Source organism: Pyrgilauda ruficollis, unplaced genomic scaffold (assembly GCF_017590135.1).
Source record: "Pyrgilauda ruficollis isolate IOZ18807 unplaced genomic scaffold, ASM1759013v1 scaffold1, whole genome shotgun sequence".
Taxonomy (NCBI): domain Eukaryota; kingdom Metazoa; phylum Chordata; class Aves; order Passeriformes; family Passeridae; genus Pyrgilauda; species Pyrgilauda ruficollis.
Window position 1 is genome coordinate 3,991,048 of NW_024508100.1, and position 16,105 is coordinate 4,007,152.

At 38.9% G+C, this 16,105-nt stretch overlaps 1 protein-coding gene across 7 annotated transcripts in view; it reads right to left on the reverse strand.

Moving 5' to 3' along the window:
• ZFYVE28 (zinc finger FYVE-type containing 28) overlaps window positions 1-16,105 on the reverse strand; it is a 145,570-nt gene that overhangs the window by 32,410 nt on the left and 97,055 nt on the right. For 6 of the 7 annotated variants that reach the window (XR_005957105.1, XM_041490478.1, XM_041490470.1 and 3 more), the window contains exon 8: window positions 9,453-10,817. Coding sequence is in view for 6 of the 7 variants with exons in the window: in XM_041490478.1 (XP_041346412.1) it covers window positions 9,453-10,817 (1,365 nt within the window). In the remaining variant the exon portion in view is untranslated. Of the gene's footprint in view, window positions 1-9,452; window positions 10,818-12,076; window positions 12,115-16,105 lie in introns of those variants that run through there. The other variant, XM_041490501.1, reaches the window with a different exon arrangement.

The window sequence follows — 16,105 nt, forward strand, 5'->3', positions numbered from 1 at the left end:
GGGGAATTCTTCAAAGCAGTGTATGGAAGGTATGTGCTCTAATCCCACTAAGAAATAATAGGATTTGTTTGCATACCTCCCACTAATCACTTGGAAAATGTACCCCTTCATGTTTCTCATTTCTGACTGCCAATCTGAAAATAAATCCCAAGTGTACCATGCTTTAGTTGAAAGGAGAGACTTCACAACCGGAAAATAATTTTATCAGACTTGAACAAAAATCTATTTAACTTTCATTCGTTTTATGTAATTTCCCTTGCTAATTCTGTTCATTATGAAGAGATATATGCATTTAAACAAAGGCTTACTCCTTTATAGCTCATCACCTTTACCCATCCAATCTTACAATATGGTCATGCTACTAAAATGTAATTTTACTGTCTGTTTTACAGCAGCTGAATGATATTAAAAAACCATTAGCACACAATTTCACACCATGATTAGGCAGGTGTGGTGGTGTTCTCACCCCCCTTTTCTTTTTAAACAAAAGCAAGAAATGGCAGTCTGAACATCTGCACCCAAATTGGACTCTGGGGAGACAGGTAACACCACAGGAGCCAAGGGCCATAAATCTTGCACAGCAGCAGAGGGCTACTTGAGCACACACCAGCCAAAGTACAATGGGTATGCAAGTATGACTATAAGTCACTCAGCCCAAAAATAGTGGACAGTCCAGGTCTTGTTGAGCTCTCCTGTGAGGCAGCAGGCTGCATGCCAGGATCTCCCCTGTAGGGATGCCTCTCATGATTATTCCTCAAGGCTGAGTGATCCTTATCACACCAGATACTGAGTAAGTGAAATTGGGAATAAGCATGCTGAAATGTTGAAATATTAGCTAAGTGACAAAAAGATGGACTGCACATACATAAATAATCCTTTAGACATAAACTATTGATCAGGTCTGGACATAGTCTGGATCCAGCTCCTCTCTGCACCTCCAGACTCAGTGCAAGGGTCTCCCTGGCAGCTCTGTTTGACCCTGTCCTCTATGCACTAAATACTGAAGTGTACCTTGTCAGTGAACCTTGTTCAACTGCTCTTACATTTACCATGGAATTTTGTTAACTCATTGTCTTACAGGAAATACCTCACTGCTTCTCTCTTGCAAGTGAAGCACATCACTACTTTGCTCAGAATAAACTAATCTTTGAACAGCAGAACCAGGAAACAAGAACAAGTAGCAAACTCAGCATCTTCTTTTATGCTCTCCCACCTCCCCACCATTACCAGATTTTCCAGTGTAAAAATCCTGCCAGCTGATTTGGGTAGTAATAATTTTTCTGAAAGATGTCAGGTTTGTTGTCCTTCAGTGCTTTCTTTGAAGCTCTGCCTGCTATATTTGCAACCCAATCAAAATATCTCAGTTACCAGTATTTAAGTATTTAAATTCAATTTTCTTAGGTTCTAGTTTTCTACTTTTTTGTTTTGTTTTAAAGAATTTAAGATTTTAAGTCCTTACACAGAGCTCAAAGGACTTACATTTTCCCCAAGAACTCAAAAAGTTCACACATGTTTTTGGAGAGTTAAATGCTCTAGGCTAAAACATAAACCAAACCAATCACCACCCTAAAGTACCAACTCTCTGCCAAAAGCAGACATTATTCATTGCCAAACTTGTCCCAAAACATGAAATCACCTTCTATCATCAGCTACTTATGTGGAATGGACATTCTGAGAAAGAAGGCAAAGCAATAAAGCACCTTTCATGCTAAGTAAACCCAGTGAGCATGATGAGCATAACGGCCCACTGGCATTATCAACCATCTCAATGCTATCTTTACCTTCACAGATGTCTTCTGAGCAGCAACAACTCCTTCTCACCAGTTCCACCATCTCACCAGTTATTAAGCCTTGTCTTAACTCAGTTTGCCATTCTAAACTGCTTTAAAAATGCCTTCATTTTCCACTTCTCCATTTTTCTCTTGGGGCACAAACCTGACCATGCTGAACAATCTGCTGACTTCAGGATGAGATTCCATCCAGTCAATGCAAACTGCTGAAACACGCTTGACACAACACACATTCACAGACATTTGTTTGTTGTAATAAACTATGTATAGTTCAGGCAATTACAACATGGGAACATTGTTCTCATTCTTGTGTATCATATAGACTGAATCACTGTACTGGAAACAGTATTTATGATTAACAGTATTTATTACTGATTCATATTCAGGCTGTAAACTCCTCACATAAGAAGTTCTGTGTTTATTTAGTACAAAGAAATGGGAATCCAATAATGGTAACTCTGTTTTACACTTCCTAAGTGTTATACTAACTAGCTTTATAAAAAAAAAAAACCCTTAATAATCACTGCTTTCCCTCTCAGTACACACAGTCTTAGGATAACTATAGAGTTTTCTTCTTATTAATGTCTGCCTGAAGATCCTCTATGCTTTTCTAAGGTGCTGGTAGATCCTGAGGTGAATTGATCTGTTTTTCCCATCTCAAGATTCCCATTACCAGCTGATGATGGCTCAGCACACACATTCATTAGCACAATTATAGGAGAAAATTTGTGCATAAAGCCACATTCTGCAGCAGAGAGCTGCTAACCCTTCCTTCCCACATCAGCCCACAGGTGACCTGAGCTTCACCACATCACGCTCATTTGCTATAATGTTGTTTTGGATTGGGATTCATAGGACTGCTTAAAGTGGGGAATGTGGCAAAAGTTTCTTTCATTTGTAGGTCTTAAACACCTACAGTGCTGCTTTAAAAATTGCATCCTAGCACCAGATAAAACCAGTATTCATGCTCATTGAAACATAATTCTTCAGCACTTCTGATAAAATTACAGAATAAAGATTTGAGGACATGGAGCAAAGTGACATGGGGTGATATGGCTGCCTCTTTTCATGGAATACCAGCAGACTGGACCAATGAACCCTTCACTGAAAGCTGTTGCCTTTTTTTGTAACTATTCTAAAAAGAAAAAACAACCTGAAAGCCACCTTTATTTTATCCATGCTTTTTTCTACTGGAATGCATTTCTAGCCTCTTACATTTTATTAAACCTCTGTTTCAGGGGACAGTTTCTTCATGAATGCTACTAATTGAATACAATTACATTTCATATTACAATAGTTAATTGGCACAAGTACTGTTTGACTGGCTCACTACATAAGGGCTGACTAAGGCTTCATGTGTCACACCAAATCCACTCAAAAACTACCTTTTAAAACTTTTTAACCTGTTATTTCAGGAATCCCTACATTGAAAGCTAATACGGTTCCCTGCTTCAATTGATATTTGGACCTAGCAAAAGGGAAGCTGGCATAAAACAGCGACAGCAAAGCTTTGTAACAGCAGTTGTGTTACAGGACACTGCCCAAAATCAGAGTTCAACATGCCAGGTAAAACACTGCCATTTCAAATTTAAGACCTACATTGTTAAAACAGGGAGGAGGGACTGACACAATTAATATATACTGAATCTGAATTTGTCTAGTTGCACAAAGGCAATAAACAGAATACTAGAAGGGGAACAAAGAACTTCAATCAACAGCAAGATAAAGGATTGCTTAAGGGAAGTTTTGCAGTTAAAAGGCTAATGTTTAGTTCCCAATCAAGTACTATTTGCTTTTTGCTGAGAATTTTTCTTTCTCCTGAACAGATAGTTAAAAGACTAATCAGTACAAGACAATCAACAGACATTTTTTGTTTATGTGAACTTGCACAGCTGTCCATTAATTTTTCAGGGAAAAGCCAACATTTTCATGTAAAAATATACAAAATTTTCTTAAATCTTACTGTGAAGGGAATATTATAGAAAAGCATGCGTTTAAGACATTTAATCAAGTTAATTTGAATTTCAATATCAATTAATTTAATTTTGATAAAGGAATACTTGTAGAAAAGCTAGAAACTCAGACAAGCTAGAAAGGTACTTTGTGTGAATTTGGTTTTGGTTTTTTTAGCAAATATTAGCCATCCTCCAAATACAAATGGCTGAATGGCTGTTTTCCATGCATTTATAAAGGTGGAATGACTTATTTTAAAGTTGCTGCACTGAAAATGTGCACACATCACATGTTGCTAAGGAGTGAACAAAATAAAGTACAGGCCAAAAAAATCAAAATTAGAAACCAACTGTCAGAAACAGATGTTCATTTTTTAATGAAGTTATTCTAATATGCTGAGGAAATAATATTTTTAATATATTACAATATAGACTATTGTAATATATAAATATTGTACAAATATACAATTTAGGATTAAAGAATTGAAAGACTATGAAAAGAGACAACTTGAATACCAAGCCCAAGAATAAATTATTTCTCTTATTCTAGAGTTGTAATACAGATAAACAAACAGCAAAACATGCTTTTCCAAGGATGCCTCATTCTTCCTCCTTACAATGCAAAAGCATAAGGCAAAATATTCTCATTTTTAGCCCCCACAAGTAAATGCAAACAATGCCAGCATCCAAAGCTGATGGACACAGCTCGAGCTTGCAGGAAGGGTAAAGGGAAGAAATTCTCCTCACTACCAACTGCAGCTTCTTTTGCCAAATGTCACATACACTGCAAAAGGCTTCATCAACAATACATTCAAACAGATCAAGGAAAATGCAAAAAAAAAAATTGTAAAACTTAAGGTAGACATTTTAAATAGACCTGCAGTAGAAAAGCAAGAAATTACACTTAAAAATCCCTTTTTTTTATTTATTTCAGAACTGTTTTGATGTCAGTACATAAACATGCAACAGAAGCAGGCATTTAAGAGTAAAACATGAAAACACCAGCGTTGTATGACAATAGCAAACAAGTTACCTAACTTCATAAAACATGAGCAGGTTCACATGAACTCCTCAGCTCCAGAAAGAACAGAAAGACAAATATTTACAAAACACACACACACAAAAATCTTCCCTCTTTGTAGTTTTCTTTCTTCTGTGGAAGAGCAGGTAGAATTTTATGTTTAAGTGAACATTAAAAAAAATCTGTACAGTTTACTTCCAGGTGAGAAACAAGAAATACTAGATGGACATTTAAAGCTTGGTTTTGGGGTTATGTCCCTTTTTACCCCAAAACACCAAATGGTAGTCTTTTGTAGTTTTATCACTTTATGTTCCATTCTTACAGGGCTTTTCCCCTTTAACTGTTTGTTTTGTTACATGACAGCCTTTATTTATCACCTTGTCCCTTCAGCAAGTCAGATACTGCATCTTTACTAGTGCTTTTCTCATACTTGCATCTCATTAGCACTGCTGCCTGAGACTTATGTGCTGTTGGTGTTTTATATCTTTGAGATACAAGAAAATAACAAAGACAGACATAAAATCAGCTAACACTTAAAAACCCAAGCAGCAGAGACCTGGCAATAGCCAGTGATGGTCGTCTGTGACTCCATCAGCAGACAAGGGAAGGGCTGTGGGATGTCATGTATCTGCACTTCTCTAAAGCCTCTGACACAGTCCCCCAGAACATCCTTGGATGTAAATAGGGCAGAGATGGACCCAACGCATGGACTGTTATATGGATAAGAAATTGGCTGGATGGTCAGATCCAGAGGGCAGTGGGCAATGGTTCTGGACATCAGTGACAAGTGGTGTCCCTCCAGGGTGCCTATTGGGACCAGAATTACTTAATGTGACAGGATGAGGAGGGGTGGCTTCAAACTGCAGGAGGGAAGGTTTTGATTAGATACAAAGAAATTCTTTACTGTGAGGTTGGTGAGGCTCTGGTACAGGTTGCCCAGAGAATCTGCAAAGGTCCCATCCATTCCTGGGAGTGTTCAAGGACAGTTTGGACAGGGCTTTGAGCAATCTGGTCTAGTGGGAGATGTCCCTGTCCATGGTAGCAGTTTGGAACAAGATCTTTAAGGTTCCTTCCAACCCAAACTATTCTATGATTCTATTAAATCTTTAGTAGAAGAGTGTTTAATCTGTATTTTAAACACCACTGAATTTTGAGGCTAGACAGAGAAGCCTGAAATACCAGCTATTTCAGATACAAGGATTAGTATGGTAAACCCATCTGGATCACAGAGATTATACCTATAATGTCATATTCTGTACTGAAATAGTTTAGGCTTACTAAAACAAACTGTTTGTATCACAACATTCACATTTGAGAGCTGCTTTATTCAGAAAAGGGAAAGAAAATTTTCTTCTACTTGGTGACTTACAGTAACTAGAAAGTAAATACATTTATCAACTTGATAAATGAGCCTATCCTGCAGCTATTCCATGTGTATGAGATTGCTTATTGTTCTAGCTAATGGGTCCATCATTCTGAAAATAATCTACTGTCTCCAACATTTCCCCTATGGTTAAGCTGGCATTCACAAGCATGTAACAGGGAGCAGTCACAGAAGCCTAATGTGATCTGCCAATTTAAAAATACCATCAAAAAGCAGTGATTAGTCATTGCCCAGGCAGCATGAGTAAGGAAAGGTCCACAAGTTTTGTAACTGAATTATCTCTTTTCCTGATAACATGACTAGTGATTCAGAGGCAAGACCCAAATCTTATATATATATACATATATATAAAGGAAAAAATAGGATCTATTAAACTTGTTAATCTAGCTCTCAGCATAACCCTAGCATCTCCATCTTTCACAGAATATACCTAAAGAGTTGGTATTACAATCCTTCCAAATAAAGTAGCAACCATCTAGTAACAAAATACCTCCATCCTACTGCTCTACTGCTGCCAAGGTGGAATACTTGACAACTAATAATCAGATGTACTGCAGTCTCAAAAATGAATACAGCTAATTAGAAGTAATCAACAAAGTATCTGTGTAAAAGGCTATAGTGACAACAGAAAAATCCAACTAACTTGTTAACAAAATATTCAAAAACATTCACCCAAGAGTTTTAGAACTCAAGAATGAGTAAGATGAATTATTAAGCTCTCTTTTAAAACTTCCTTGCTGCCTGGAGTCCAAAGCTGGCCATCCCTAAAAAATGAAAAAGGACTCCACAGGGATTCAAACAGCTCTAGCTCTGCGAGCCTGATGATCATACCAAGCAACTTAAAATGTATCCAAAGCTAAAATAAGTAGACAACAACATGAAGGTCTGTCTGGGAAGAGGTAAGGTGACTTCTGCAGAGGGATCCTCTTGGGAGCTCTGTGAAGGGGTCAAGAAGCTTGTGAAGAATGGTGATTCATCTGTCAAGCCTCTGGATTTCCAAACAGGCTCTGTCAAAATACCTCACTAAAGGCTTTGAGGAAAACTCAGGAGCTACAGCATAAGTGGGATGGGCCCAAAAATGACAGATAATTCTTAATCACAAACTGGGAGAACCTGTTAAACAATCACTTCTCAGAAAGGTGGGATTTCATGGCTGAGGGTCTTCAGCACCCTGGGAGCTTTGTTTTTGTGTATGATCTTCAAAAACAGGGAGAGCAATGAGCTCTGACAGGTTACCACCAATGCAAAAATATTCACGGTAATAACCACAACAGATTGCACAACTGCCCAGGATCCTCAAGTCTGAGTAACAGGTAATAAAATGGCAAGACTTAACAGGTAAACACATGCAGAAAAACTTTAGCATCAGATACAGAACAACAGCCTCTGAAACCACAAGCAACATCTTGGGGCTTTAGCAGACAACTTCAAAAAGATCCTCAGCACACCACTTAGTAAGAATTCCAACTCAAATACTGAAAACCATTGAAAAACAACTGAAAACAATTATGCCACTGTGCACATCCACAGTTTGCTGATATCTTGAGTAAGTGCAGTTCTGATTCACTTACTGTTAAGAGGAAATAATATAATTAAAAATTGTTTAGGGCAAGAGATAAGGCATGATCAAAAGTATGGACAATTTGTGGACAACTTCTAATCAAGCAGGCTCTGACTTTTCCAATCTGAAAAAGTAACCACATGGACAAAATGTGACTTAGGTCTACAAAATCACAACAGGCAGGAGAGGCCAGACAGGAATCAGGAGCAAAAAAAAGCAAACAGGAAGATAGACTTACAGAACTCTCTGTAAAAGGACAATTCTCAGATAAAGTTTTTAAACAATATTAGCAGAGGCTGGACAAGACACTGGAGAAGTTGCTACATTCACAAAACACGGGAAGCTGAAATAGCAGCTTACAGATATATATAATTTTATTATATTTTTCAGACCTCTTCTCAGAAATTCATTTAATATCCTACCCAAGGCAAAAACTGGTAGACAAAGAGTCTGAATTTGGTATCATTTATGAGTAAACTGATTAAACACAGTGATTACTTTCACAAAGTATTCCATCTCAAGTGTTGCAAAATCATGGAATGTCAAAGGGATTAGTGAATTACATCTTAAAATGAAGTCCACTTAGAAACCCTGTTGTAAGGCCTTGAATATGATCATACTTGCAAGCCTAAGATAGCAAAGAGTCAGAATAATGAAAAAGGTAAGTTGAGTTTTGTGCATGCTAAGTTGTATTTAACCCATAAAAGTAATTAGGTCCAGGCCAAAGAACTCATGATTCTATTTCCACTACCAGTAAAATACTTCATCATTTAATTGGTACATTTATTTCTGTAGCTTTTATATTGTGGTTATGTTTTGTGGTTCAAGCTACAAGCCACTGTGTTATCCTGAACTCTATGAACATAATGAAATGAGAGAGCCTGCATCACACACACAGAAAGCCAGAAAACAAAGGTAAATTATCTCTAATGTCTTCCCTCTGCTTCATGATATTAATACTTCAGGGAAACTGAGGACTCACTACAAAACAGGTTATCCTCTGAAGAGTAAACCAAAACGAAGTCAGATTTTCTACTGATCTATGTGAGATCCCTTGTGTCTAATCCAAGTTGAGCTGAAGCATGGCATTTGCTTTACTACAAGTATTATCATCTTAGCTCCCTGTTATCAAGTAAGTTCCTTACTGTTATTAAATATGCAGAATCTTAATCCATGACCTCCACTCTTCTATCAGCTTTGGCTGAAATGGTCCAAGAGGCTTAAGAGCCATTTCTGCACTTTGTTAGGCTCCTTCAGCACACACACATTCACAGACATACTTGTGCCCAAAGGCAACATGGTCACATCAACCCCTTTCTCTCATATGAAGCAAAAAATGTGTTTAGATAACAATTTAATCCCATGCACTGATGCAAAAGTTAACTTTTTAGTATTTGCCAGATATACTTCTCCTATAAATCAGCAGAGGACAACGGAAGTAATGACCCAGGTACCATTTAGCAGCAATGCCCTCTTGGATACATTAAGCAGGTAATGTAACATTGACTTCAATGATGTAGAGACACTAGATGATTAAAATTCAGATCTCCAAATCTTTTGCAGAAAAGCTGATGTCCAATAAAAAGTTATGTGCATTAAAAATATATATATGGATAAATTCCTTAATCCTGCAACACTCTATTGTTCTTAAAATCAACATTAACAATACATCAATTACTGCAGTACAAGGATACAGGAATTTATGTGCATGCAAATTACTACCAAGACATCAAGTTGCTCTTACCTTGAACTAGATCTTGACTTTACATCTTCCTTTGCTGTCCTTTCACTACTAGCATCTTCATTGTAGTCCATTTTTTTATCACACAGCTGTTTCCTCTTCTCCCACTTCTTCTGCTGATTTGAGATGCTTTCTGCTTCTCCTTGGGAGTCACTTTCTACTCCCACCTGTGAACCTGAGGAATGTGCCAGGCACTTAGAGGAGACTGGCAGTTTTTGTTCTTCACTGCCAAAGTCTCTTTCTGCTAACAAAGCAGAAGTTTCAGGTTTTAATGTTTCCTGCTCAGGGACTGAATTGTCCAAGTTATCTACATGGTCCATTTCCTTAGACTTTACTAATGTGTATGAAGCATTTACAACACCTCCTGCAGAATGTTTACTCTTTAAACCTTCAACACCGTCCTCCCTGCTGTCTTCACAGCTGCCACAACACACACATGAATTAATCAGACAGTTTGTGGCAGCTATACTGAGTTTATGGGATTCATCCTCCTCCTCATTTGCTAATGGATTAGCAGATCCAGGAATACAACTAATAGCTGCTTCTGGGGTTGTTACTGGGGATTCTGAGCTAGAAGGAGATTTAGGGTTGAATATTACAGTAGCAGATATTTTCATTCCCCCTGTCCTGTGCGCTATCACCTCCGCCGTTTCTGCGTCATCGGCGTACGCATCCCAGCCATTGAGGTATAACTGTGAGTCTGCCCCTTCCAGACAGCTGCATGAATTTGGAACTGAAATGCCAGGCATCTGCTTTCCATCTTCAACATTGTTATTATTGCTTAAGTCACTTTCAGCATCCTTTAAAAGCAAAGTTTCCTCTGTCTGATGGCCATTCTCATAAAGCAAAGCATCTCTATATTGCAGGTTCTGTTTTGAATTGTGGCAAGGGTTATTCACCCAAGCAAAAGTATCACTTACTGAATCCAACCCAGCCAGAGCTTCTCCTGCTCCATCTAGGTCATCCATAAAAAACACTCTGTCCTCCTCATCAGTTAAGTTGTCAAGATGGTGTCTTGTTGGTGAAGCTTCTGTGCTAGAACTGTTTCTTAGGCTAGGTCTGTGAGCTGGAGACTGACAGATGCTTGGAGGGGAAAGCAGAGAAGACATTTCATCGCCAACTCTGTGTACCATCCTGTTCAGCTGCTCCAGCTCCTGCTCATCATACTGCATGGAACAAGCCAGCTCAGCCTCTGTGTTCTCAGCTTTTGCTGAAAGTTCCTTAGGAGGCAAAGTCGCAGTTATGCCTGGTGCCATGACAGAGGGGACTTCAGGATCTGCTCTGACAGGAAAATCCACATCTTGAGAGATGCACAGGTTACGTTCCAGTGTGTGCAGTTCATCCTCGGTAAGCGTCTGAAGGAGATCCCTGAAAATGAAGAAATACACACATCATTTGTTATTTATAATCATGAGGCATTGATGTTACAGATTTTAAAAAAGCTTTTACTGTTAGTGCAGAAATCCAGAACCTGAGGGCACAGAATACTTTTTGACTGTGAATTTCAGTGCATTTGGCATTCATAGCCACAGCACATGACTACTGATGCCTGAATTTGAGATTACTCATGCAAATAGAGGGCATAAAATTATATACATGCTTGCAGTGAAGCCTCAAAATAAACCAAAACACACACAAAAATGGAATTTTTCCCCTCCCCATCATTTATAGTGAAAATGTTACCCACAATTAGATTTATTTCATCATGTAACTTTTTTAATTCACAAATTTGACTTTGATTAGCAAACCAATTTTCCATCCTTCAAGTTGATTCAGAAAATTATTCTGCAAAAGATTACACTGTCAGATAAAAGAATTCAATAAAACAGTAATATTGCTTATGCAACACTGGTATCTGGAAGCTGGATCACTGAAACGGTGATTGGAAGCTGGCTCTCTCCTGCCTCAAACACTGATCTCAGTCTTCAGGTTTCGTCTGGCATAAACTTAATTTTCTTCACAGTGGCTACTATGGGACTGTGTTTTGGATTTGTGCTGGAAATACTCTTGATAACCCAGGGGTGTTTTTGTTATTGCTGCCCAGGACTCTCACACAGCCAAGGCCTTTCCTGCCCTCAGCCCTCCCCAGCAGCGAGGGGGCTGGGGGTGCACAGGGAGCTGGGAGGGGACACAGCTGGGGCAGCTGACCCCAAATGGCCCAAGGATATTCCACACCGTATAGATGGCATCAGGCTCAGTATATAAAGCTGGGGGAAGGAGGAGGAAGGGGGGTTGTTTGGAGTGGTGGCATTTGTCTTCCCAAGTCACCCTTACATGTGATGGAGCCCGGCTGTCCTGGGCATGGCCGAACACCTGCCTGGGGAAGTGGTGAGTTTATTCCTTGCTCTGCTTTGCTTGTCTGGGGCTTTTCCTTTATCCATTAAACTGTCTTTATCTCATCCCATGAATTTTCTCCTTTCTACTCTTCTGATTCTCTCCCCAAACCCACTGGAGGGGTGAGCAAGGTGGCTGCGTGGGGCGGAGCTGTCAGCTGGGTGAAGCCACACACGGGGTCATTACGGACTAAAGCTCCTGCAGGATGTTAAGGACAAGGCAGGTCTGGAAGCAAACACTGAGCAATTTAGCAAACTCTGTTTTCTATAGACATGCAGCATCTCCAGCATTACCAAGTGTCCTCAGTACTGCAGTTTAGGACTACAGGCACCTGAAAACAAAGTGTAATTAAGTGTTTGATAATTCAAAACCAAATCTGCTGACACAGCACCATGTCATTTTAGGCCTGAATTTTATTTACATTATCCTTCTCAATTAGAAGCCACATATACAAATATCCTCTGTCAAGAACTGCTGCCACCATTTCCAAAGATCAGTAAGAGTATTTTAGCATAAAAGAATGGATGGGAAAAGCAAGACCTGTTCAACAGAAGCTGAGTCCATTATTCCTCATATTCCTCATTTAGAAATAACTTGCAAGCAGGTGACATTCAGCTGGCATAATAATATGCACATATTAAAAGAATTCTCTTAAAGGAATAACTTCGGTATAAAAAAGAGTCCAAAAACCACCAAAGAAACATTCAACACATCTCACATCTTGATTTCCAGTAAATGGTTTACATTCTTAACTTGCTAACTCAAAGACCAAATATTTTTGCAAGTACTACCAGTTTTTTAAATAGCTCAAAAAATACATCACTAGTACTGACCTGTCAGTCTTAAAAAAATCTTGCTTTATATGAGTAATATGACCCTGAAAAAAGTTCTAAGGTTCCAGAAGTACCACTTGTAAGAACAATTGCACTATTGTATCCTCCCTTTTCAAACTCTGTAACAAAGAACTCAGAATTTCCTAGAATCATTCTATATGCATCTTCAAATCTAAGGTTTGACCATCTTTTTCAGTCATAAATAAGTAAGAAAGGAAAATTATCTACCTTTGTTAGACCCACCTGCCTAATAAGCTATAAACCAGTATTGCTATTTGGCACACTAGAACATTTTAAATACCTATACATTCCTTTCTTTTGTTTACAAAGTATGTAATGGTACCACCTTATTATTACTCAGATCTTGTATTTAACCAGAGTCTGTAAGAGATTAAGCACTTGAACATCACTGTAAAAACAAACTGAGAATGGCTTAGGTTTTAAGGGCAACATAAAACCAGTAGTATTATCAGTTATTTTGGAAATAACTATACCAATAGGATGAAAAAAAACGCAGAATAAAATGATTGCTACCGTGAGGCTTTGCATTACGAATTCCCATTTTGTTAGTGAAGAAATACTGACGTAGAATTTTATAAGCATAAACAAAGTAATGTGAGATTTTAAAAACAGTTGGGGTTTTCATTTAAAAAAAACACAAACAACAGTAAGCACAGAAATGTAACAGTGAAGGGTTTATATCTTTGAATATGTGAGGGACAAGCTTAAAGACACAGGAAACATTTGGGTTGGGTCAGGGTCCATCAAGTAGAGAATCCTGGCTCCTTGTGGGTCCTAAGGAAGAGCAAAAGCACAGGACAGACCCACAGTGATCCCTGTGAGTGCATCCTGCTGGCTGCCAGCAGCCAGGAATCTCTGAACCAAGGCAGCATCCCTGTGTTCCAGAATCCACAGTGAGCTTTTCTTGCATGGATTAAAAGCTGTGTGTCAGGAACTGACCAACAGGAAACTGCTTAAACATCATCTACACTTCTCCATACACCACAGACACACACTTCTCAAAACAAGAAAAAAATGAGCAACTTCTACAAACAGAGACCACACGAGCAACATCCAAAGGAATGTGCTTTCCACCCAAGCCAATCAGCATAATTGAGAATGATCCACTGGGCCCAGGGAAAATCTGAGATTGACTCTTCGGACCTCCAGCATCTATTCTGGGGTTTTATTCAGTACAGAACACCACATGGCAGCACTCAGGATTACTGAATGTCTGCTCCCTTTCCAAAGGCTCAGAGAGTCTGGCAGCTCAGACCTATCCAATGCAGGTTTCACACATTCACTGTAAATTCAGTGCTGGAAACAAATATTTACTTTATACTGGCTAGCTCCATGGACTTGAGTAATAAACTCTCTTTCTGCCAGTAACACCTCAAAATTTAAGAGCAATTGTATGCAGTTTTGAGGATATTAAATAAAGCCTGATTTTTAAAAAAATAACAAGAACAACAACAACCACCAGTGAAATCAGCGGACAATCCTCATGTCTTTTTAGGTGAGTCAGATCCATGCAGTCTTGGAAGAATAATATAACCAGTTGAATTACACGTGGTAGTCTACCAGCCCTGTAATTTCAGTAGAGAAATAATCCTGTTTTAAATTCAAAGGGAATATGCTCATTTTCTTAATCCAAACACTGGAAATTTCGCTATTAACAAATACAGCTTATTCTAAAAGAGGTTCAAGTAATTATCTTCACTTCTCTGGTTAAAATTCCCTAGATTCACCAGTCATTTTTAAGGATGACTATGTTTGAACAACAGTTTCCTTTTACATGCACTGTACATTAGACTATACAGGACTCACTGCCAATCTGTCAAGTTGTAAAATGACTATGAAGATACTGAAAATGAATGTTAACCAATATATGGAAAGAAATGCGACATTTCACTACTAAAAACTAAACATCAGGCATCATCAGTAGACTTTAAGCTTTAATTAAACTGTAGTTACTTCAGTGGTTCATTTTCTTTCTGCTGAAGAACCTTTAACTCCTTGTGCTCATATGGACAAAAAGGATTTCTCTCTCTGCTTACATTATTCAGAAGCCACAGGTAAAGTCAGCTTCTGCAATCCACCCTGACGAGCAGCAGTGTGCTTTCTTCTCAGAGGGACTTCAGAACATGCTGAATTTTAACAAGTGCATGTTGAGGTTTCACCTGCTTTTTTACTCTTTTTGGCATTGTATCACAGAAAGGCAATCTAGCTTTCAAAATACGAGGAACATTCTTCTTTCAGTGGTTACAGCTACTGTCAGAAAAACAAAGCAAGTTCTTCAGATGTGCTCTGCCTGTTACAAGCAGTTGCAGAGATTTGCTCTGCCTACAGCAAAACCAATGAACATATTTTACTCAACTGCCAATATCCAGGGTACAGAAATGACAAAAAAACTTCAAAGACATGAGGACAGATGTCTTTAAAGACAAGTTCAGCTTAACAGAGGCAGGGCCACAAACCCTCTCATCCTGCACATTCCTCAAGCCTCCTCCATTAACTTTGCTCCTATTCTGACCAGAATTTTAAACTGCCTTGTTGTCAGAGAAGAGCTTCATTGCTATTGCCAGCCTGTGCTTCAGTTCATGCTCCAAAGGGAGCACAACCAGCTGCCTCAATGGAGCTGCCACTGTAGGAGCCTGGTGCAGGTACAGGGATGCCACACACATCCCCCACTCCTGCTGTGCCCTGCTCTGCTCACCGAAGTCACAGATCTGTCTGACACACCCACACTGAGAAACCAACACCAAGATATGCAACAAACAGCACTGACATTTCTTTACTGCCACAGTTTTGGATCAACTCGAAGTTTTGAACCCAGCCACCTTGGAAAAAACAGTTTCCCCCAACCACTGTGCACACTTGATTTAAAAGAAAACTAATTCCACACTGCCCCACCCAATTCTTTAAAACACAGAGAGTATGTACACTGCATTTAATTTCTAGTCAATGATACAGAAAGTTTTCAGTGCATTTAAAATGGTATGATCCTCTCATTCTGCACCACTTGATGGGCAATCTCCTTGATTCTGCACCACCAAAATCCATAGGGACCCTGCCAGCACTTGGAATGGTCTAGAAACAAGCACCAGGAAAGTACAGAGCTCTGAAACAGGGCAGGATTAAGGAGTAGTGTAAAACCCCAAGTTTTCTGACTTTCAAAAATCCCTGTACAGCAGCCTCAAATGCATATATAGTATAGGTAGTGTTTTATGACAGGAATGTTCAGTGTGACAGGCCCCTGTGACATATCCGTGCACAGAGCAGGTGATGTGATCTCTGCATTTCCCAAGGAGATTGCAGCACTTTGGCAGAAATGGTTCAAACATCTTCATTTCAAAGGCACAGAGATAGCACTACTATATAATTATGCTTCGATAGATGTAATGCTAATGTTTTACACACAAAATAAAAGTCAACACAAGCACCTGGCTTAGATATTAATTAAAACATTCAAAGCCATAATTTGCTGCT